Genomic DNA, 22,709 nt, shown 5'->3' with positions numbered 1-22,709 from the left:
GCCTTCCCGGTTTAACCCCCAACATCCCAATCCAAGCCATTCATAGCAGATTTATGTTATTTATATCCCTCCTTGGCACTTGTGGCTATGTTTAATCAACTGTGCAGTCAATTGTTTATTTTGACTCCTCCAGCTGTAAATATTTTCTGTGCTCATCTGTCTGTCTGTCTCCCAGGCCTTTTGTTTTTCTGTCTTCTGTGTCCCCTTGGTGGTCTCACCCCAAGGTAATTCCCCAACTCAAAATGAATAATTGGGACCCATGCTGCAGCGGGTTGGCAAAGCACAGCCACGGTGTTATGTCATCAATCGGCTTGGCCTCTACTCCTCCTGCAACCACTGCCTATGGCAAGATGCCAATTCCTCGATCCTGCTCAACCCCTGCATCTCACCTCCTTCTCGGTTGGGGAAGGGCACTTGAAAGAGGATCGAGAGCATGCGGATCATGGCTGCGAAAGCCCTGGCAAAGAGATGGATAAGAAGGACCGTGGACAGACAAGGTCAGAAAACGGTAGAAGTTAGGAGGCCCTGACAGGAGGAGGTGAGGGAAGGAGAAGGGGAAGTGCGAGACTATTAACACACACACATGTATGGGGGGAGGAGGGGAGTAGATGTATGCATGCACAAATATATAATAGTAATTGTGGTATTAAACATTTTCTATGTGCCAAGCAATGTGCTAAGAGCAGGGGTAGATGCAAGATAATCAGGTTCCACACAGGACTCACAGTCTAAATAGGAGGGAGAACAGGTATTGAATCCCCATTTTGCAGCTAGGGGAACTGAAGTACGGAGAAGTTAAGTGACTTGCCCACGGTCACCCAGCAGGCAAGTGGCAGAGCCGGGATTAGAACCCAGGGCCTCTGACTCTCAGGTCACTTCTCTCTCCACTAGGCCATGCTGCTTCTCCATATGTAGTATATATGTAGTAGCAGTGATGGTAATAATCTTTATTTAGTGCTTGCTATGTGCACAGCACTGTACTAAACAGAGGGAAAGAAATACATAAATAAGCTATAGATACGTTCCCTGGATTCAAGAGGTGCACAGTCTAAGAATAGGGTGGGGGGGTTGTTTTAGCAACAGACACATAAGGAAAAGCAAACAAGGATGCAAAAGACAAAGATGGTGAAAAACATGAAAGGAGCAGCAAGATTTCAGGCTCCACAAAGCTCAGGCTGGCAGTCACAGGAGCCACAGCTGTACAGACAGCTGTGTACAGATTTATTACTCCATTTGTTTTACTCGTACATATTTACTATTCTATTTATTTTGTTAATATGTTTTGTTTTGTTGTCTGTCTCCCTCTTCTAGACTGTGAGCCCGCTGTTGGGTAGGGACCGTCTCTATATGTTGCCAACTTGTACTTCCCAAGCGCTTAGTACAGTGCTCTGCACACAGTAAGCGCTCAATAAATACGATTGAATGAATGAATGAATAAGGATGTGTGAATGTGGGCAAGGTAAACAGAAAGACCATGTCCCTGCTTCTCCCTCTCGGTGCACTTCGGGAGTGACTGTGATGATGAGGAATCTTACAGGGAAACTGGAGTGGGAGGAGACTCGGGAAGGCCTGAATGCATTAAATGAGGGTTGGCTACAGAGGTGAGGAACAGTGAAAGGATGCTGGAGATTGATATGGATGAATCAGAGGACATAAGTGCATATACACAGGCAGTCATCCTTAGTATTTATGTTCAGACTGATCTATATATTCTACTTTTTGTTCACCTGCTATTCGGTTTCTTACCCTTCCATATTCTATTACTAGCTGCATCTCTGCATCTTCTCCCTACTAACTTGTGTAACTAACGAGTTTGGCTGTCTCTCTCACTAGATTGTAAGGTCCTTCAGGGCAGGGATTGTATATTCTACTTGCATCGTACTCTCCCAAGCACTTGGGACAGTGCTCTGCAGACAAGGGACACTCAATAAATACCACCAATGGTGATGATGATAAGCTGTGACATGCTGGGTCAGGTCAATGCTTCATCTAGCCTAGAAATTGTCACTTAAGTAAACTAAGCATTTTTAGGAGATAAGAACAGTACCAGGTCAATCCATTTCTGGCATCAAATTCCTAAACATCTGGGAAGAGCAAACATCTCCTAAGAAGAAAGATCTCTCTCTCTCTCTCTCTCTTTCACCCTTTCAAGCTCTTTTTGCTCTGTCTCTATTCTTATCTTAATTTTTTAAGATTTTACTTCAAATATGGGCTAGCCCGACCCAATCAGAAAGGAAAGGCAATCCCCTTTCCCTTCATATGAACCAGAGCTAGGGGACCTTGCCAGTTTGCTGGCATGTTCCTAGTGAGAAGAAATTTTACTCTTGGTATCTGGAAGAATACTGCTCTGTGTATAGTAAGGGCTCAATCAAGATTGATTGCTCTTGGTAAAACATTTATAATGTTTTAACTTGAGTATCTGTACAGAATATGCCTTACTGTTATCTGAAAGTCTTTTCCAGCATTATGTGATTTATATTCTTTCCTGGCCCTTCAATATGTGTGACATATGGCCTTTTCTTTCACTGTTTTTTCACTTTTGTTCTTGTCCACTACTCTTGTATATTGCTGAGACATCCCGGGGCAAATACCACTTAAATGACCCTCAAAAATTTTAGCCAGGACTCGGGGAGATAGACATCAGGAGACAGGTCTGCCTGCGTAAGATCTGGCAAAACTACAACCCTGTCCCAACCTTCTGACCCCAGTACCGGGCTTAAAGTCAGAGCCACTGTGAGGAACTCCACTGAAGTAATCCAGGAAAGTCCTGTGAAGAACAGTGTAGATGATCTGAGAGGGGATGCAGGGAGGGGCAAGAGAACGGTGCATGAGGGGAATCCTGTGACCTTCAGTCTGGTTCTTCCTACAATAATAATAATAATGATGGCATTTGTTAAGCGCTTACTATGTGCAAAGCACTGTTCTAAGTACTGCGGGGGGGATACAAGGTGATCAGGTTGTCCCACGTGGGGCTCACAGTCTTAATCCCCATTTTACAGATGAGGTAACTGAGGCTCAGAAAAGTTAAGTGACTTGCCCAAGGTCACACAGCAGACACGTGGCGGAGCCGGGATTAGAACCCATGACCACTGAGTCCCAAGCCCGTGCTCTTTCCACTGAGCCACGCTGCTTCTCAATCTGACCTGGACTGGAGGACACCTTAATCAAGGCAGCTACAGGACATCTCCAAGCTAAATTACCACCTACCTTGTTATGCACATGACAATTGCAACTATAATGGCAATCTGTACAGCTCCAATAATTGCTGCAATAAGGACATGCGTAAGCTTTTGTCTACTTGGGACCACGTAGAGAATACTAAAGTCTGTTTTTTCACAGTGCTGTCCAGTATATCCAGATTCACACCTGAAAGAAGAAAATCATATATTCATAAAATACAAAATCCCCTAATTGGTAAATAGTATCAGAGCACACTTTTCCATTTTATCAGAAGACTGAGATTAGGTCTACTGAATCATGAAGGACTGGAAGGGGAAAATAAAGAATTGTCTCTCATCAACTCCCACTGAAGCCTGAAGGTGGCAAATTCTAGACAAACCAAAGGGAACACTTTTTGCACAGAAGGTGATAATCATAAGGAACCTGTTACCACAGGAATTAGTAGAAGCAGAAAATATCAATAGATTCAAGAGGATTTATGGGCAACAGGTTCCAAAGAGGAGACTGAAGGCAAGGGGAAAAGATATGGGTGTTAGAAAAAAAAGCTAGGTAGAACTCTAAATCTGAGGGTGAATGTTAATAAGTGAAACCATCACACTGAATCTCCAAGCATCTTTCACTGCCACTGCCTTAGACAAAATACTGAGTTGGATGTTCCATTGTTAGTCCAGTAAGACTTTTCACACTGTTCCTATTCAAACAATTTTCTTCTCCATCTTGCCTCTATCTGAAAATGATCTCACAATCTGTCTCCTCTACTCCTTGAAGATAGGGATAATGTCTGCTCTTAACCAATTAATCACATTTACTAAGCACCATCTGTGTGCAGAGACATGTTCTAAAAAAGTACAGAAGAGTTAGAAGGCATGATCCCTGCCCTCAAGGAGTTTATAGTCTAGGGGGTGGGAGGGAAACAGGAACTCAGTTCCCTCATCTGTAAAATGGGGATTAAATCCTACTCCCTCCTACTTAGACTGTAAACCCAGGGACAGGGACTACATCCAATCTGATTATCTTGCATTCATTCATTCAATCGTATTTATTGAGCGCTTACTGTGTGCAGAGCACTGTACTAAGTGCTTGGGAAGTACAAGTTGGCAACATATAGAGACGGTCCCTACCCAACAACGGGCTCACAGTCTAGAAGGGGGAGTCAGACAACAAGACAAAATATATTAACAAAATAAAACAAATAGAATAGTAAATATGTACAAGAGTAAATATGTACAAGATGTGCAATATGTGCATCTACTCCAGCACTTAGTACATACAGTGCTTGGCACACAGTAAAGTGCTTAACAAGCATAATAATAATAATAATAATACTCTCCCAGGTGCTTCATACAGTGCTCAGAACACAACAAGCACTCAATAAATACTGTTGGTGGATGCAAACATGACATAATCACAACAGAAATGGAGTCAACCTCAGATAATAAGGATAAAATCTGAAAGCATTATCTGTAATTAGTGATCTCAGACATTTTTCTAATCCCAGCTGTAAATGATATGACTATGTATGATAATACCACTTCAGCACAAGAAAAAATGGTCTTGAGATTATTTAATTTGTTTATTTAACTGAAATTCATTTTAAAGGAATGAGCTGAATCTGTCTATTTTTACTATTTTTTTTCTCTGTGTTTACAGGAAGGTAGCCTAAGGTAAACTAGACAAGCTATAGTTGAAATTATGGTATCCTGTGCTCTCTGGAGAAGAATTTGAAGAGCTGAGCACAACAAAATAATAATAATAATAATAATAATAATAATAATAATAATAATAATAACAATAATGGTATTGTGTATGAAGTAAGGATATGGAAATTAAGTTTGGGATAAAATTTAAGTTACAGAGAAGAAACAGAAAAGAAAAAAGCATTTGAAAACTACCAAGAAACACAAACCCGGTAAGACATAAACAGACCTTCAGAGCCAAAAGGAAAACAGAGCCAACACAGTGCTTTCAGAGGTATGGAAGTCAGAACTGGCTAGAATGGGAAAGCCCAGCCATGGCCCACAGCAGGTCATGGGGTTGGCCCTGCTCTCCACTCCAGACCCCAAGTTCTCCAGGCCTCGCCTTAGTCTCAGAGTTCAGGGCAAGCTAGAGAAAATCAATGGGTTTCTTCACATAAACTTTCTGTGGTGAGGCATCCCTACAAATATCTCTGCTTTGCAAGAGCAACACGAGGCATCCGATTGTACCCGTGACCTCGAAATTGTAAATTTCAGCCCACCCATCTCCTAGCTTCTGCACCTGGGGCCAGGACTCCTTCTTTCTAAAGTTTTCTGGGTGCTACAGGGGGAAAGGGAAAGGCATTCTTATGTATACCCTTGGATTTACACAAAATGGCCAATGGCTTCTCTCTTGCCCTCCAGTGAAGAAAATCCCAAGGATTCGGCTCAGTTCATCATTGGTTGCTGCTCCTTCCGTAATTTGCTTTTCCTCTCCCCAGTCTCATCTCTTTTAACTTCTCAGGAAAAAGAATGGCAGGGATAGGAAGTAAGGTGAGGAAGGAGGGAGGGTGGGGAGAGGGAAGGCAGCAAAAGGCAACCTGCCTGGGAACCTTTGCCAGGCACTGCAGAGAGAATCCGACCCACCAAGAAAGCCAAGGACCTGGTGCCCTACCTCAAGGGCTCTTAGGAGATAAGGGCAGGGGGCAGGTGTAGAGAGGTCCTGAAGGATTCTGGGACCCACAATGAGGCCGCTCTGACCAGGAAGCCTCTCCCCAATCCCCCCAGAGAAGAAGCATCCACTCCTATGATTGGGTTGAGAGAGGGGAATCTCCATCTACCCAGGATGTGCTTGACAGTTTTCCAGTTGGCTCTGGTCCCTGCTCCCCGGTACCCCTCTTCTCCTCCAGCCCCCAAAGGCTGCTGAGCTGGGAGGGAGGGAAGCAGAAGGAGGAACGTTTTCTAGCCCCAGCTTCTGCCCCTGGCCCTTGGTGCCGCTTCCAGGGGAATGTCTTTCTGCATTAGTGCCAGGAGGAGAGGCTGGGCAGGGAGAAAGGGGTTTTGGGCATCCATTATCAGTTAATGAGAGAGAGAATAGGGGAAAAGGAGAGAGAAGAAAAGGGGTGGGGGAAAGAGAAGAGAAAGAAGAAAAGAGAGAGAGAGAGAAGTGTACTTACATCAGTTTGTTTTCTTCTCCTCCTCCTCTATCGTCACTTAACTCGACTGCTCCCATGGTAAGTGATGGTGGCAACTGGCACAGGTACTGAACTTGCCCCCTTGCCCTTGCACTTCCCTGCCCAACGTTAAGCCCTGTTATCCAGCACATGTCACCCGGGCCTGGCACAGGGGCCACTCGTGGTCTCCTTCCCTGCCCAATGAAACTGGCCCACCTTGATGTTGGTGTTGCAGGCAACAGGTGAGGAGGCGGATGCCACTTGAGGGTGGGGGAAGGGAGGACAAGAGCAGCTTTAGTTCACCTGGCTGCCCATTGAGGCAGATGACACTGCCCACTATCTTGGTCCCCCTCACCCCGTTTCTGAGCAGTGTGGGGTGGGGTGGCCCAATTACTAGCTGCCCAGCTTTTTATTGTGCAGGCTAAGCTAATGGCCTCACCCTTGTGGTGCTGAGTCCTTGGGTGAATGCCTGTGCTCCAGAGCCAGAGACTTCAGAACTCTGTTCTAGAATGCATTCGTGAGATATGGGGAACAGAAAGTTGTTTCAGCACCTGGGCCCTCAATGGTTCATTCTTTTTCTACTGAAAAATGACTGCTGGACCAGGTCCAGATACTCCCTACAGTAGTTGCGTTTAGGGCTTTTGGAGGCCAGGAGGACTCCCTTGCTTGTCTGGCTTTTCTCCCAACCCCAATCGTTCCATAAGCTGTCAGAACTCTAAGTGCAGCTCCCGAGTAATCATACAACTTGGACAATGCCCCCACCAAAAATGAGGCCCAGGACCCCCACCGGCCCCTCTTGGGCCTACTTTCAGTCTGTCACTGACACAGACCAACCTGGACACCATGTTCCCAGTGTTTGGCAGAAGCAGCCATGTAGAACCTGGTTGGGTTGACTCATGGAATTGTTGTCTGGGCAAGGCCTCCAGTGTGTGACCTGCAGATGACCTATTCTCACAACTTTCCTGAGGAGCTTACAAGACCAAAAGATTACCGGGAGTAACTACTCTACCTGTCCACTTGCTGACTTACCGACAGGAAGCCTTTTGAGTGGAATAAATGAATTCACATTTTCCATGAATGCAGTAACTATTGAAGGTTTCAGGGCAAGGTATGTGGTTGCCATTATAAATGTCTTCTCTTTGATCACTGGCATCTTAAAAGAACCAAACAAATACATTTTCTAAGTATTTAGAGGAAAATTTAAAACCATATCATTGCTAAACAGAAACCATACACCCCTTCAAGAGTTAACAAGGCAGTTGAATGACTTCATATTCAAACCATTTCTCACTTTACAGGGGAAGGGAGACAGGGCTATAAGTGGGAACTGAGGGGCAGTACTGCACCGAATGTGATCATGGTGAAATAGTAAGCGCTTAACAAATACCACAAAAAAGGCTCGTGAGGGGAATGTATCAATACTACACCTGCCACAGGACTGGTGGACAATCGACCCCAATCTGGCTGTGCTTGCCAGTGGCTTTTGGAAGGCATAAGGGGGACAAGACCCTACTACTGTGCTTGGCACGGAGTAAATTCTCAATAAATACCACTGGCTGAATGACTGGGAGACGGTGGTGGCTCAGGTGGCTGGGAGCTGCTGCAGTCGAGTTGGGAATCAACAAGGGGGAAGGGAGGAGAAGGCAGGGAGGAAAAGGTGGGAGAGGGTGAGCAAGGGTTTTGCCTCTCACCAAGCATAGACCTGAAACCCAACTTCTCCACTTTGGCCCGAGTCTTGGAAGGGAGAAAACACAAATGGAACTGGACAGAAAGGGCAGAGATCTTAGGCAGCCTCTTCTAAGTTGCCTCTGTTCTGTGCTGCCTTCTTCCAAGATGCCGGACAAAGCAGAGAAGTCAGGCTTCCAGTCAGGTTTCCAGGCTTCCATCTCTGCTACCTCCCTGCTATCTCAGCCAAACCAAAGAAGTTGGGATTCTGTTTGTGTTTAGGAAATGATAAGGTGGTGGACAAGAGGAACAGGGGGCAGGGAAGTAACTGAATTCCTTGTAACAAAGCTCATTGTGGATGGGGAATGTGTCTATTCACGCTGAAATACTGTACTCTTCCAAGCGCTTGGTACAGTGCTCTGTGCACAGTAAGCGCTCAATTAATATGATTGACTGATTGATTGGCCATAATGCCACATAGGGCTTTTGGATCCTTGGCTCTCCCAGCAACTAATGCATGATGTATTGCGGACTCTATGTACTGAGGTTCTTCGGAACCAGAGTACACTTGTACCAACAAATACGACATTCTGTTATCATGAGCTGCTCTCAACTGAAAAGTCAATCAAGAGACACTGAATGTTCTTTCCCAGGTTACCAAGCTAAAGTTCTGGCAAAAGGTTCTATCAATAATGGACCGAATGGAATGTGAAGAAAAACTTTCAAGATTCTGACTTATTCTAACCCCACTCCTGGGAAACTGTTCAAGGAAAGTAAAAGCTGTTAAATAACAGCTCTGGAATGAAGTGAGATGAAGCAGTGGATGCTCCAGGTCTTCAAGCTGAAAAGAAGAAACTAGAAAGGATTATTGTGGAAAGGAAAACTTTCAAATTCAACTCTCTCTTCTTTTTTGTAAACCCAGCCCCCACCACCTTCTCTCATGACCTTCTCCATCGTCTGCCTCAATACACCTTAGAGACCCCTTTTACAATTACCTTCTTGACTCCAAATCCACAGGTGTTACTTCATTTTTTCTGTAGCCTTCGACCCTGATGGCCTTGATTCCTTTCTGACAGCCTAAGGAGCTATAGTTTGGGTCTTCATTCTGACAGCTCCTTGACCTCTCCTATGGGTTCAGCAGACCTGACCCTCCTCACTTCTTTTCCCAAGTCCTTCCCTGCTGGACCTGTTCATATTGGAAAACTCATTTGATAGCCTGACCTATCAGTCACTAGCAACATGGAGTTGGCATCCAGATGGCTCTTATCCTGTGAACTCTCTTTCTCTTACCAGCTCCCCTCTGTGGGACTTTCACAGTAAGATGTCCTGCTACCAATTCATATTCAACAGAGCAATGGCAGAATCTCTCATTTTCCCAACTAAACCTCCTCACCACCTAATTTTCCCCTTATCGTCAGCAGCATCACCCCCTTCCTTCCATCCAAACTTTGATACTTTTCTCTCCTTCGCCCCTTTATGTGTTCAAGGGCCGATCAAGCAGCTTCTTCCGTGCAGAGGATCCCTCAGACCAGCACCACCCTCCCCAACCTCGCTGGCCAAATCCCTCTTTTCCAAGACCACTATAACCTTCTTTTCATGAGATCCCCCAGCTCTAGTCTCTCTTTCTGATAATCTTTCCTGCAGGGAGCTGGGGACTAGCAGCTTGCATGTTGAAAACTAGTGGGGATTTAACTGGGAAGCATGAGATTTCCTTTTGCAATTTGAAATAGTGGGAATTGGCTTCCTTAAATGCCTTACAGGACTAGTTCCAAAGATCCTAATGATAGCAAATTTAAGGCCTTCTTGGCAAATGGATGCATTGTCCCAAATGACTAGTTGTTAGCAAAATGATAATAATAATGGTACTTGTTAAGCACTTACTATGTGCCAAAAACTGTTCTAAGTGCTGAGGTAGATACAAGTTAATCAGGTTGGACACAGCCCCTGTCCCGGATTGGGCTCACACTCTTAATCCCCATTTTTTACAGATGAGGTAACTGAGGCACAGAGAAGTTAAGTGACTTGCCTAAGGTCACACAGCAGGCAAATGGTAGAGCCAGGATTAGAACCCATGACCTTCTAATTCCCCGGTCCCAGCTTTATCCACTACACCATGCTGCTTCTCCAGTTCTCAGCCTCCGTGCTTCTCTGTAGTGGGTATCAGTAGATTCATCTGCAAAAGGGAAAGGCTCAGAAGTTTTGGGAATGATGTGACTGGTGCATTCTGCATCAAGTGAGTGCTCAATGAATGTTGACTGACTGATGGGCTGTGTCTTGTGGGTAGCATAGCTACCGTTTGCATACTTAGGAGTCGATTGGATTGAAGCACACCACGGACCTCAACTTTTTCCACAGGGACCGGTTGATGATGATGGTAATAATAATGATGGCATTTGTGAAGTGTTTAGTTTGTGCTAAGCATTGCACTAAGCACTGGGGTCAACACAATATAAATCAGGCTGAGATTTGTCTGGGCAGCTAACATTCAACATAGAATATGACCGATGTCCACTCCATCTGCTTCTTGTCTCCCATTATTCTGATCACCGTTGTCAAAGGCAACTCTCAGATATAGCCCCAAAAAACCAAATTAGGCTTGTATAAGCTAAGCACAATACGAAAGGGACATTGCACAATAATTTTTGTTTTGTTTTTTACACCTGAAATTGCCCCCACTGGATTACAGACAAACATCAAATCTGCTGCTGAAAATTTACTCACAGATCCTATTCCATCTCTTCCCCTGAAGCCCTGAAACCAGCCATTATAAAAGCAAATGGTTTCAATCAATCAATCATTGGTATTTATTGAGTGTTTACTAAGTGCAGAGCACTGTACTAAGCATTTGGGAGAGTACAATACAGTAGAATTAGCAGACACATTCCCTGCCCATAACGAGTTCCAGTGTCAAGTTCTTTCCCCAAAGCATTTCCTCTACATCTATGGTAGGAAAAACAATCTTTCTTCTGCACAAATGATTTCTCATTAAAAGAAACAGAAAGAACAGAAAGCCCTGGAAAAAGAAGGAGGAACCATCAGTGAAAGACTGAAGGAAAACTCTCAGGGAAGAAACAAAGTTCAATGAACTAATTCCAACTAAATAGATGGAAAAGACTTCTCATGCAGCCAAGTGGGGCAAAGGTCTTGGCATGGGAATACATTAAGGAAACAGAAACAACATTATTGAAGATCCTAAAGTATCTAAACTCATTTTCAACCCAATCTTTCAATTAAAATAGAGGGCATGTGTAGAACATAAAACACCATTCAAATAAGCAGAGACACCAGTCCAATAATCACAGATAAAGACCGATAAACCTCGGTGTATCAGTGTCTTTCCCCTGCATCCCAGGGGGATAGAGCGGCACCACCACTGGCTGCTACATATCCAAAAATCCCAGGGACCAATCCTGGGGTTCCTCCATTTAGCCCTGCCCAGCACTCTCAGGCTAAGAGTCCTCTGCACCTCCCATAAATTCCTTGAAAGGACTAAACCCAGTCAGTAGTTTCAGAGTCTCCTGAGATGGGCAGGTCAAAAATATCTAGCCAAGTTTGGGTCAGGCTCAAACTGGAGTGGGCTGTCCTTCATTTCCTAGAGGAAATGGAGAGATGTCACTGCCCACCGTCTCAAAGGGCTTTAGTACCTATGAGGTACTAAAACAACCCCCCCAATGCAGAAACACCCTGCACAAGACAGGTAGTACCTTCTTGGAAGTATAGCCTGGGTCCCCTCCAACTCCACAGACCTGGGCCTCATTCAGGCTGTGCCATTAAGTTTTCAACCCATGAAATGTCCTCGCTCCCTGCCCCTGACAGCCCTTTTCCCTCTATTCATCAACTTGTACCTGTCTCTTTTCTGTCTCTGGCTTTATTGCTGACACTGCTCAACTTCCCAACCTCTCCCAACTTTCTCAACCTCTCTTCAGCCCTCCCTGATTCCTCCATCCAGAGTGAAGCCCTCTCAGTCTCTCCACAGCTCTTTAATTGGTACCCTCTCTGATCGCGTGCAATCTCTTATAGTGGGAGTTTCAGCTTCTTTTCCTCCTCAGCCTAATCTTCCTTTCCTACTCTCCATTCCCTGGTTCCTTCTGTCTGTTGGCTCCAGGGGGGAGGGCAATTTTAGAGGGAAGGTGAGGATAGGATGCAAAAACAGAATGAGCAGTTGTAAAATGGAGTTAGTAAGTGGAATGTGAGGGTGATCAATCAATCAATTGATCAATTGTATTTGTACAGTTAATTGTGCAATCAATTGGGCACTTACTGTGTGCAGAGCACTGTACTAAGCGCTTGGGAGAGCACAACACAACAGAGATTGTTGATCCGATCCCTGCTCACAAGAAGCTTACAGTCTAAGGGACTTTCACGAAGTCACACAGCAGGCAAGTGACGGACCTGGGATTAGAACCAAGGTCCTGAGACAACAGACCCGTGTTCTTTCCACTAGCCCATACTGCTTCCACACTGTGCCTCAGTTTCCTCATCTGGAAAATGGGATTAAACACTACTCCCTCCTACTTAGAATGTGAACTCCGCGTGGGAAAGGGACTGTGTCCAACCTGCTTAAATTGTATCTAACCCAGTGCTAGGAACAGTTCTTGACACATAGTAAGCGCTTAACGAATACCATGATGATGATGATGATTATTATTAGCATTACTAAGTCACACTGCTTCTACGGTTAAATATTTAACTAATATTCAGGTTGCTGGAATGACAGTGGGTGTCATTTGTGATACTGGCCCAAACTAGCTAGTAATGGTGAAGAAAACAAACCAAACTAAAGACGGCACAGATAGGGCACTATAGTTGGGGAGATAGTCACAATCTGAAATACACCGTATAATACCTTTTACATCCGGTCGAAACTGTACTCCATCATCTTTCTTCCCCAGCAAACTAGTATCATCCGTGTCTGTATAAGAAATTTTAAACAGACAAGTTTTCTCAATCATTCATTAAAGGGTGAAAATGTTAAAGGGATTAAAGATAATTTTAATCAATATAATCCTTCCTTCCTTAGTACCTGTCTCATCATTTAATTACTGATGTGTATGAATGGATGAACAAAATTCCCACTGTCTCTAGTTACATTCTAATCTTTACTTAAAATGATCATTTGGGAAGAATGAAAAGGCTGGGTTGGATGAGGGAACAGTACCTCCATTTTTGTCACTGATTGATTCTGCTAGGTGCCCATTCACTTACCAGTCAAATCAAATCTGAACTCCCTGGGTTACTTTCACTTTCATGTTTTTCCACTACTCTACAGCACCAATATCAATCAATCAATCAATCGTATCTATTGAGCCCTTACTGTGTGCAGAGCACTGTATTAAGCACTTGGAAGAGTACTATATAACAGCATTGGTAGACACTTTAATTACACCTCCTACTTTAATGCATTCGTCCTTGCTACTCTACAAACATCAACTACCTACTCTACAAGCCACCATCTTGCTTCCCAAACCCCAGTCCATTATCATCTTCGAATCTTGATCCATCTCAAGGGCCCCAAATGGACCCAGAAGGAACTGACATCACTTCACCGCAGTCTCACACCTTTCTCCTCAGATCGTTGTTCTAATCTGGAGTCAGGTTTGTATCATGTCAATCTGCCTAATTTATCCTGATCTATGCTAGGGGGATCCTGATCTGGGTACACCCAATGTACTCTCTGTACCTCCATTTCATCTACCTCGTCACCAACCCCTTGCCCACATCCTCCTACTGGCCTGGAACTCCCTCCCCCTGCATATCTGCCAGTCCACCACTCTCCCTACCTTCAAACCCTTCTAAAATCACATCTCTTCCAAGAGGCCTTCCCAGACTAAGCCCTTATTTCCCCTACCCACCCTCCCCTCTGAGTTGCCTAGACACTTAGCTGTGTGCCCCTTAAGCACTTTGATACCTACCTCAGCCCCACAGCACTAATGTACCTTATACTCTCCTATTTCCCTTATCTGTAATACATTTTAATATCTGTCTCCCCCAGAGATCTGTAAGGTCCTTGTGGGAAGGGATCGAGTCTGCCAACTCTATTGTATTGTACTTTCCCAAACGCTTGGTACAGTGCTCTGCACACGGTTAGTGCTCAATAAATACCACTGATTGATCAATTGGCTAAATATAGTGCAGAGCATTCCGACTGGGAAAGAAATGGGGAGAGAACAGTCCTCCCCAGCCGGTAGAACACATCCTAACTTGGGACAGGAGAGGTGTCTGTTTCTCATGACTCCACTCTCCCCCATCAGGGTAGCTGAGTGGGCGATCTAGAGCATAACTGATACTACGATAAAGCTGGGGTAGGCATTATACTTCCACAGGAAAACCCCAGCAGGGTACTAAAGTGAACAGTGTGTAAATCCAGAATGAATTAACAAGAGACAAGGCAGCACACCTACAGAAAAGAAAGCTTAAGGAAGCAATCTGGGCTGAGTCATGGAGGGAGGGAAAGCAGACAAATCCCAGTCTGTGGGTGGGGGGGAGTAGAGCGAGTTCCAGGACTGCTGAGAATGCTGCTGATTTGGAGATCAGTAAGTTGGTGATTGAGCTGTATCTCACTTAGCAAAATGGTCTCGGGAAGGGAGAGCCGGAAGAGAAGCCAGCCCCCGTGAGCACTGGTGGCTGGTGGCATTCCAAGCAATGTCAGAAATCGGCAGGGTTTAGCTCTGACGAATTGCTAGGGACACCTATATTCCCTCACACATGGGCCTGAAATTATATGCCTTTCAGAAATGGGAGAACTAAGCTCGCTAATTTATTGCATTAGAATAAATCCTTCAATTTTATCCAAAAACCAGAAATACCATATCCACAAATAAACTTCAGAGTATAAAAAAGTAAAGGTACAAAGAAATAGTATTTTTATTGGGGGTTAAGGTGCAGCCCAAGATATAGTGGGGCTGTGTGCCTTGAAAATGTGGCTGTGTCATGAATGACTGAATCACAGGGTATATTTTCCCCTAGTTTTAGATGCTATCAATTGGAATCATTCCAGAATCTCTGGAACATTAATATCAAATTTCTCTGCCCCTGTATACTGTTACATTACACAACAGTGAACTTCTGTTTAGTCTTTGCTAAAATCATTCAAAGCATAGGATCACTGGATCAACTAAATGAAGAGCTGTGTGGTATGACTGAGTCTTTGCAGAAGACTGCCAAAGTAGAACCTTGTCCTGATGACTGTGGTGGTGGTTTTTTAACCTTAGTGAAGAATGTTTCCAACTTAGGTTGAACAATAACCTTCTTGTAATCTTCAGGTCACCTCCTGCTGAACATCTCTGCCCACCTTTGAACTACTCTCTCCATCAGGTACTTTTTCAATTATTTACATAAATCTATCTACTTTCGTGAAAAATAATTAAAGACTTCTTAATCTACAAATATTTTCTGACGGTGAAGAGACCATAACTTCATCTGATCAAAGGTCTCGTCTATTCCTTGATAATTTGACAAAAACCATGGGTGGAGATTCCTCCAAGATTCAGTTATTACTGTTGGCTTTTTTTAGTGGTATTTGTTAAGTGCTTACCATGTGCCAGGCACTGTACTGAGTGCCGGGATAGATACAAGATAATCAGGTTGGACACAGTCTGAGTCCCACATGGGGCTCACAGTCTCAATCCCCATTTTACAGATGAGGTAACTGAGGCACAGAGAAGTTAAGTGACTTGCCCAAAGTCACAGAGCGAGCAGCTGGCGGGGCTAGGATTAGAACCCGGGTCCTCTGACTCTGAGGCCCGTGTTCTTTCCACTAGGCCACGCTGCTTCTCGATCCAGGTGGGGAAGAGGCAGGGAGGGATTTACTCACCTGTAGCGCTTGGCCAAAAGGTCAGGGTTCTCTGGCTTTTGCATGGGGTAAGGCATCAAGCAATATTGGCTGTATCCCTAGTATGGTTCCATCGTGGGGTGGTTCGACCTGGGGCAAGGTATCAAACAACAGTGGTGGTATCCCTGGGTTGAATGCATCACGGAATGGCTGTAACCTGGGGTCTGCCTGTACTAAGAAAATGTCCCTATAAACATGACCGCAGAAAAATAGAACAAAGCCTACCTGTGCAATGTCCAAGATATCTTATATCAATCTGTTCTTGTCTCAGACATGAAGCTTCTCGAACAAAGCACGGATTGTTATAGGAACTCCCATCAGAAGCACAGACAGGATTAAAACTGTATCCGCTGCAGTCTATATTACAAACACACCTGTTAAAAAAAGATATTCCATTATGTAATCCTTAGAACATGGAAAATGCTATTAATAAAGCAATGTACTACAAAAAAATATTTTACCTTTTGGTTAAACTAGATTACTACTTCCTACTTACTAGCAGTACCTACATTTTGCACCTTGGATTTCCAAGTCAGAATTTGAACGTCAAAGATTTTACGTCAAAATGTTCTTGGTTAGGATTTTATTGATGATTTTGTTTCATTTTGTGCAATTTAAACCAATGTTCTCTTTTGAAAACATTCTCAAGGTTTATGACCCCGTAAAATGATTAAGTGGCTACCAGTCAACCTACGCATCAAGCAAAAACTCCTCACTCTCGGCTCCAAGGCTGTCCATCACCTTGCCCCCTCCTACCTCACCTCCCTTCTCTCCTTCTCCAGCCCAGCCCGCACCCTCCGCTCCTCTGCCGCTAACCTCCTCACTGTACCTCGTTCTCGCCTGTCCCGCCGTCGACCCCCGGCCCATGTCCTCCCCCTGGCCTGGAATGCCCTCCCTCCGCACATCCGCCAAGCTAGCTCTCTTCCTCTCTTCAAAGCCCTACTGAGAGCTCACCTCCTCCAGAAGGTCTTCCCAAACTGAGCCCCCTTTTTCCTCTCCTCCTCCCCATCCCCCCCACCCTACCTCCTTCCCCTCCCCACAGCACCTGTATATATGTTTGTACAGATTTATTACTCTATTTATTTTACTTGTACATATTTGCTATCCTATTTATTTTGTTAATGATGTGCATCTAGCTTTATTTCTATTTATTCTGATGGCTTGGCACCTGTCCACATGTTTTGTTTTGTTGTCTGTCTCCCCCTTCTAGACTGTGAGCCCGTTGTTGGGTAGGGACCGTCTCTATATGTTGCCAACTTGTACTTCCCAAGTGCTTAGTACAGTGCTCTGCACTCAGTAAGTGCTCAATAAATACGATTGAATGAATGAATGAATGAATTAAGAGTCACCGGTGAAATCATATCCTAATGGCATATAATTTACTCATCCATTTATTCTCAGAGCAATTTTAAGTTAGATCTTTATTTTGGTTCCCTTTCAAAGGCCATTTTCTGATTATTCTTTTTCCTATTTCTTCTCCCCTCGTTATCAATGACCCATTAAGAAGCACAGAGCAGAGTGGACAGAGAGATCTAAAGCTGGGGGAAGATGATGAGGTTACCAGGCAAGGATCCCAGAAGCCTTAAACCACACAAGTATGGAAAGCCTAAGTTTCAACAAACAAAATCCAGACAGAGTCACAGCATAGGTTCACCTCATTAACCAGTCCAGCCTGGCCCCAAATCCGGCCAAGTTTCAAGAATCCCAAAGACACTGCTCGGCTTTTTATTGCCCCCATGACAGGCCAAGGGCTCCTTTATTCCTAAACCAACTAGACTCCACAGCCACCTAAACTCCTGGAGGCAGGGTCCAGGACTCACCCTCTTCCCCCAGGATTTCAGGGTGTTGTCAGAAGTGCAGCAGGCTAATTCCTTCTTGGTGAGCATATCAGCCCTACTGTCTACTCAGACTGGCAAGCCCATCCAATGGAAAGGAGGTTCAAATAAACCAAACCAGACTGTACATATTGAAAGTAATTTTAGGAAATATATATTTAATAAACTACTGTCCAGCGCCTGAGATTCCTACTACTCAGTTCATTCCTCCACACCTGTTTTGGTTTCATGACAATGGGGGTTTGGTGCCTTGAATAAAAGGCCAGTGCAAATTCCAGACTTTCCATTGAAGGCTTTCCACAATCTCATAGAAAGCTAAGCCAAAGGTGTCACTTTGCCACTAAGGCCTAGTTTTAGAAGCCTGGTCATCACATTTTGGGACAGATATAATGGAGCTGGAGAAGGCTCTGAGCAAACAATATAATTTGAGGGATGGAGAGTATGAGGGCAGACAGAAAATACGAGAACTCTTCCATCTGGGAAGCCTTCTGGACATTTCCTCTTGGTAATTCTCTTTTTGGTAGAGAAGCAGTGTGGCTCAGTGGAAAGAGCCCGGGCTTTGGAGTCAGAAGTCATGGGTTCAAATCCCGGCTCCGCCAACTGTAAGCTGTGTGACTTTGGGCAAGTCACTTAACTTATCTGTGCCTCAGTTACCTCATCTGTAAAATGGGGATTAAGACTGTGAGCCCCCTGCGGGACAACCTGATCACTTTGTAACCTCCCCAGAGCTTAGAACAGTGCTTTGCACATAGTAAGTGCTTAATAAATGCCATCATTATTATTATTATTATTATTAATACTTGGCCCACAACTTCATTCTCTCTCCTTCCCCCTCTCTCTCTCTCCCCAAGTCTAACAGGCCCCGACTGGAAGGAGAAGAGGAAGTAAAGGAGTGAAAGCCATAGTGCTGGGAAGTAGAGGGGCATCTTTCCTCTTGCAGCCCAGCTCTGTGACTTCTTCCCCCATCTGTAACCTTCTTCTGTATTTGTTGTCTATGGCACCCACAGGAAGAAAACCAGCTATTTGCTAGAGAGAAAGGATGTGGGGGTAAGGTCTGTTTCCAGGGAAGAAAGGACAGAAGCGAGCTATAGAGTATGTCTGAAATTGCATCAGTTGCATGAGTTCTAGGTTCAGTAGGGACTACAAGGATCTGACTGAATCTTGGGCTACTTGAGGAAAACAGGGAAGAAGAAAATGAGGGAAAAGATAAGAACACAATAGGAAGAGAACAGCAAAACAGGGTTAGGCCTCCTCTCATTGAAAACTAGTGAATTTCTCTTGAGATTTTAATATAATCTGCTCTTTTTGGGCCAAAACAAATAAGATTGCAAAATTCCACACAGAATTTTCCATTTTTGAAGTAGAAAAGCCAAACCACTACTGACTGCATTTGGCTCTAGGCCTAATTTGACTAAAAATGGTCTTGCAAAGAAAATTTCTTTAAAACCCTCTTTCCAGTGCAAATATTTAATTTTTTTAAGTTTCATTATCAATCTCATTAATAACTAGACAATCAAATTTATTGGAGGCCAAAATACAGCAATCAAACTGCTTAAAAGGAAACTGAAAATCCAGTTTGTGGAAAATGTTAGGAGGCTAGAAATAATCAAGGTGGAAGGATTACTTGATATTTTAGTTTAGGTTTTCCTTTTTATATGAAAATAACCCGACAAAATGTTAGCAAACAAATATTGAAGTTACATGTTGCATTCAAAACGTGATTTTTTTTTCCTTCTTTCACTCAACTTACCCAACATTTTCAGCATCTTCATCACACTCAGCTTTATATTTGCAAACTCCACACTTGGAGAGTTTTCTGTGAACTTCTGTCCCTGATCCATCTTCTTCTGTTTGAAAAAACACATTATTTAATCAAAAAAATCATTCTTTCATTTAATGTTATTCATTTTCCTATAAATGTCAGCTTGGTTTTTCTGTCCAGCAAACTCTAGTCACCAAAAAAATTCACAAAAGAAATGTTTGCATTCATACAAGCTCTCTGAAACTTATACACTTGGTGATCATCTTATAGATAGTGCATTAGATTAAAATGTGTGTAAAGGGTCAGTACCGGATCTAACCATTACATGAATAGCAGTAGGAAATGTAGATAGAGACTGTGTTCCACTTAGGCATAAACATTAAATTATAAGCTCCTTGGTGGCAGGCACCTTTGACTTCTACTTTTAATGTATGCTCCCAAACACCTGGCCCAGGGTTCCATGCACAATAGAAAAATCAATAAATACCAATGGTGGTGATAATGATGATGAAGATGATGATGTAGCTTTGCCACAGCTGTCTGAATGTACTTTAAGGATACATGTTTTTGCCACCTGGACTAACTCACCCAATAAAGCTTTTTTCAGTTAATTGCCAACCTCCCACATTTGGTTTTTTTAATTTTCAAAAGTGATCATTTCCAACATGAAACAATTGATTTGAGTGTTCCCAACTTATTCCTAAACCATTACTGCCTGAAACCAAATCAACTTCAATTGCAGGTGAATCCAAATTGTAGCTAAATCCCAAATATACAGCTGTGAATGTGCAGAATGTGTACGTTGAAAGCCTTTTTGTGTGGGAATGTTCTAGAAAGGTAGAGTATACTAGGGTTCATTGACTTTATATAGGATCAGAGAATACTATTTACCACATCAATGTCAGCACTGGTGCCAGCTAGGAATTCAAAAGTGAGCATGTCACGTGGGATGTTCTGCTCTTCCCTTACAGTCCTCCATTCTTTACGCTCATCTGTGCACAGGGAACTTGTCTACCAACTCCGGGTACTGTACTCTCCCAAGTGCTTAGTACAGTGCTCTGCACACAGTAAGTGCTCAATAAATGCCACTGATTGATTGATTCCCTCATCCCACTCCAATCCCAGCCTGGAGCCCAAGCTGGAGCAAGAGGATTGGTAAGTGGCAAGGACTGGCAAATGGAGATGTGATGCTCACTTTCGCTGTTTCTTTTATTTTCCCATCGCTATATGAGGGCAGATACCATGAGGCATTTCTGGGACCTTAATGCCCTCAGCTATTTACCACCAAGTCAGGGGCTATAGTGTAGGCTACTACACCCCAACAATGTCCCAGTAGTTAGTTACCACCATCCTCTGATTCTTGGATGTGGCTCTCCCAAAAAAGGTCCAGGAAGCATCTGGGGTTCAGCTAGCCACTCTAGCTCCCTAAGAGCTGGTTGCTGGAGGCTTGGAGGAATGCCCAAGACCCCACTTCTTCCTGTGATAATGTCTCATGATCTGTGGGTTCCATGCACATAGAATTCAGAAGCCCCCCATTTAGTTATGAATCAAAATCCAGTACTTACCTATGTAAGGATTTCAACACATTGTAGTTGGACAGCAGTCTTTTAAATGAGATCCAGGAATAATCACCTTCCCTGATCTGATACCTGCTCCTTACAACCTAGGGTTAACCACATCCCTGAAAACCACTGCCATACTTTCCTTAGCATCCAATTCTTCCCTGGTCATTCACCTGATGACCGTCACCCCCACCCCCCACCCCCGGCAGCCTCTCTGGTGAACCACAGCTTCACACTCTCTCCCAGTAAACATCTAAGATGGAGACCTTTCTCCACATCCTTTCCCCTTGGATCCGCAAAAGAGTGCACCTCTAAGAGGACTCTGGGGTTTCTTGCTTAGCTCTTTAGGCCTCTCCTCCTTGCCCAAATCCTCTCCTGTAATTGGCTGTGCTTTAGCTGATTTCACCAGACTGGTGATTAACATCCCATACAAAAGAGTTTTCCCTCTGGGAAGTGTCCCAAAGAGTGAGCAGTTTCTCTGTTCTAGAAATTTTGGGCTTTTCCCCCTTATCCTATCTTGGACTATCATGTCGTTTAAGTAAATTGGGTAAGACATTGACTTTAACTTTTTTCTCTCTACCTTCCCATTTCCCTCAGATGGGAATAAACAGCCAACCTTCTCCCTTTCCACCTATCTGTCCTTGCTTCACTCATTACCAGACATACAACCTGATACATTACTCTCAACTGACAGAGAAGTTGATTCAGGGCCATCTTATTCTCTGGGCTAACTGGGCTGCTGCCCCAGATCCAGCCCTCTCAGTAACCCACTAGTAAAACCAAGGAGCTGCACCCTTTGTCCATGAGGGGCCCATTTCAACCAACTAGACCAGATCCCTTTGTGGCCTCAGGCTAGTCCTGCATAGTTGTTCAACTTACTAAATGTCCAAGACTTGCACTCTGCCTCTGCACCCACCCTGCATCTACCTCCAAAGGGGCACAGTGCCTCTTTTTCTAGGCCTTGCGCACACTCTCTCTCTCTCTCACACACACACACACACACACAGAGGATGGGGTCTGTGCGGGTGACAACAGAAAAGGGGTTAATTCTCGTTGATGCAGCCAGTTCAAAGCCACTGGGGCCTGCAGTCTAGGGGGCCCCACCAAGAAGAAATCTCCCCGTTTGTCCTCCATGGAGTTTTTCTTGGTGCCCCAAGAATACTCTGCTACCTATTGTGGTAAAAAAAAAAAACCCATCAGGAACGCTACCAATGTGTTAAATCCATTTGGATTCTTTGGGGCAAGTTACAGGAGATGAAAGCTGAACACTGTTCTATATGTTTAGGTAATACGGAAGGCAAACAATAAATATATCTTTGGAGCCCAGAGAATTTAAAATACTGGTATTCCCCAGCATGAGTCAGAGAGTCAGCCTTTAATAGCACAAGTGGACAATAAAGCCATTAAACCATAGGAGGGGAGGCCAGGCCAAAGTTGCTGTCATGTGGCTCCAGCACTTCCACACCATTGGGACTGCGGAGTCTGCAGAGGGAGAGAGGGACGTTCCTGACAACCAGGTGATCCCCTTCTTCCCTACTCCCTGTCACTGGGAAGAAGACCAGCCTCCCAGGAGAGGAGGTGGGGCTGAAGTCCTTCAGCAACAGTTAAAATGAGGGGAAGGTTTTGCCTGAGGACAATTCCCTCCCAGCATTGATATGCTGCTGTTCTTTTTTGTTCTGTGCTTTTGCTGAATTAACCCTGTTATTCTTTCCGGTGTATCTGCACTCTCTCTCTCTCCCACCCTGCA

General features: G+C 44.2%; 1 protein-coding gene across 1 annotated transcript in view; it reads right to left on the bottom strand.

Annotated features, from left to right (window-relative positions):
- The window catches only part of TMEFF1 (transmembrane protein with EGF like and two follistatin like domains 1), a 46,458-nt gene that overhangs the window by 1,236 nt on the left and 22,513 nt on the right, over window positions 1-22,709 (bottom strand). The window contains exons 5-9 of the mRNA XM_038770717.1: window positions 19,389-19,485; window positions 16,029-16,177; window positions 12,819-12,884; window positions 7,337-7,460; window positions 3,208-3,366 (exon numbers count right to left, since the gene is read on the bottom strand). Of these exons, the coding sequence (XP_038626645.1) occupies window positions 3,208-3,366; window positions 7,337-7,460; window positions 12,819-12,884; window positions 16,029-16,177; window positions 19,389-19,485 (595 nt within the window). The remainder of the gene's footprint in view (window positions 1-3,207; window positions 3,367-7,336; window positions 7,461-12,818; window positions 12,885-16,028; window positions 16,178-19,388; window positions 19,486-22,709) is intronic.

This window comes from Tachyglossus aculeatus, chromosome X2 (genome assembly GCF_015852505.1).
Source record: "Tachyglossus aculeatus isolate mTacAcu1 chromosome X2, mTacAcu1.pri, whole genome shotgun sequence".
Classification (NCBI taxonomy): Eukaryota; Metazoa; Chordata; class Mammalia; order Monotremata; family Tachyglossidae; genus Tachyglossus; species Tachyglossus aculeatus.
Note: the sequence above shows the minus strand (reverse complement) of the source record. Positions and strands in the feature narration are given on the sequence as shown.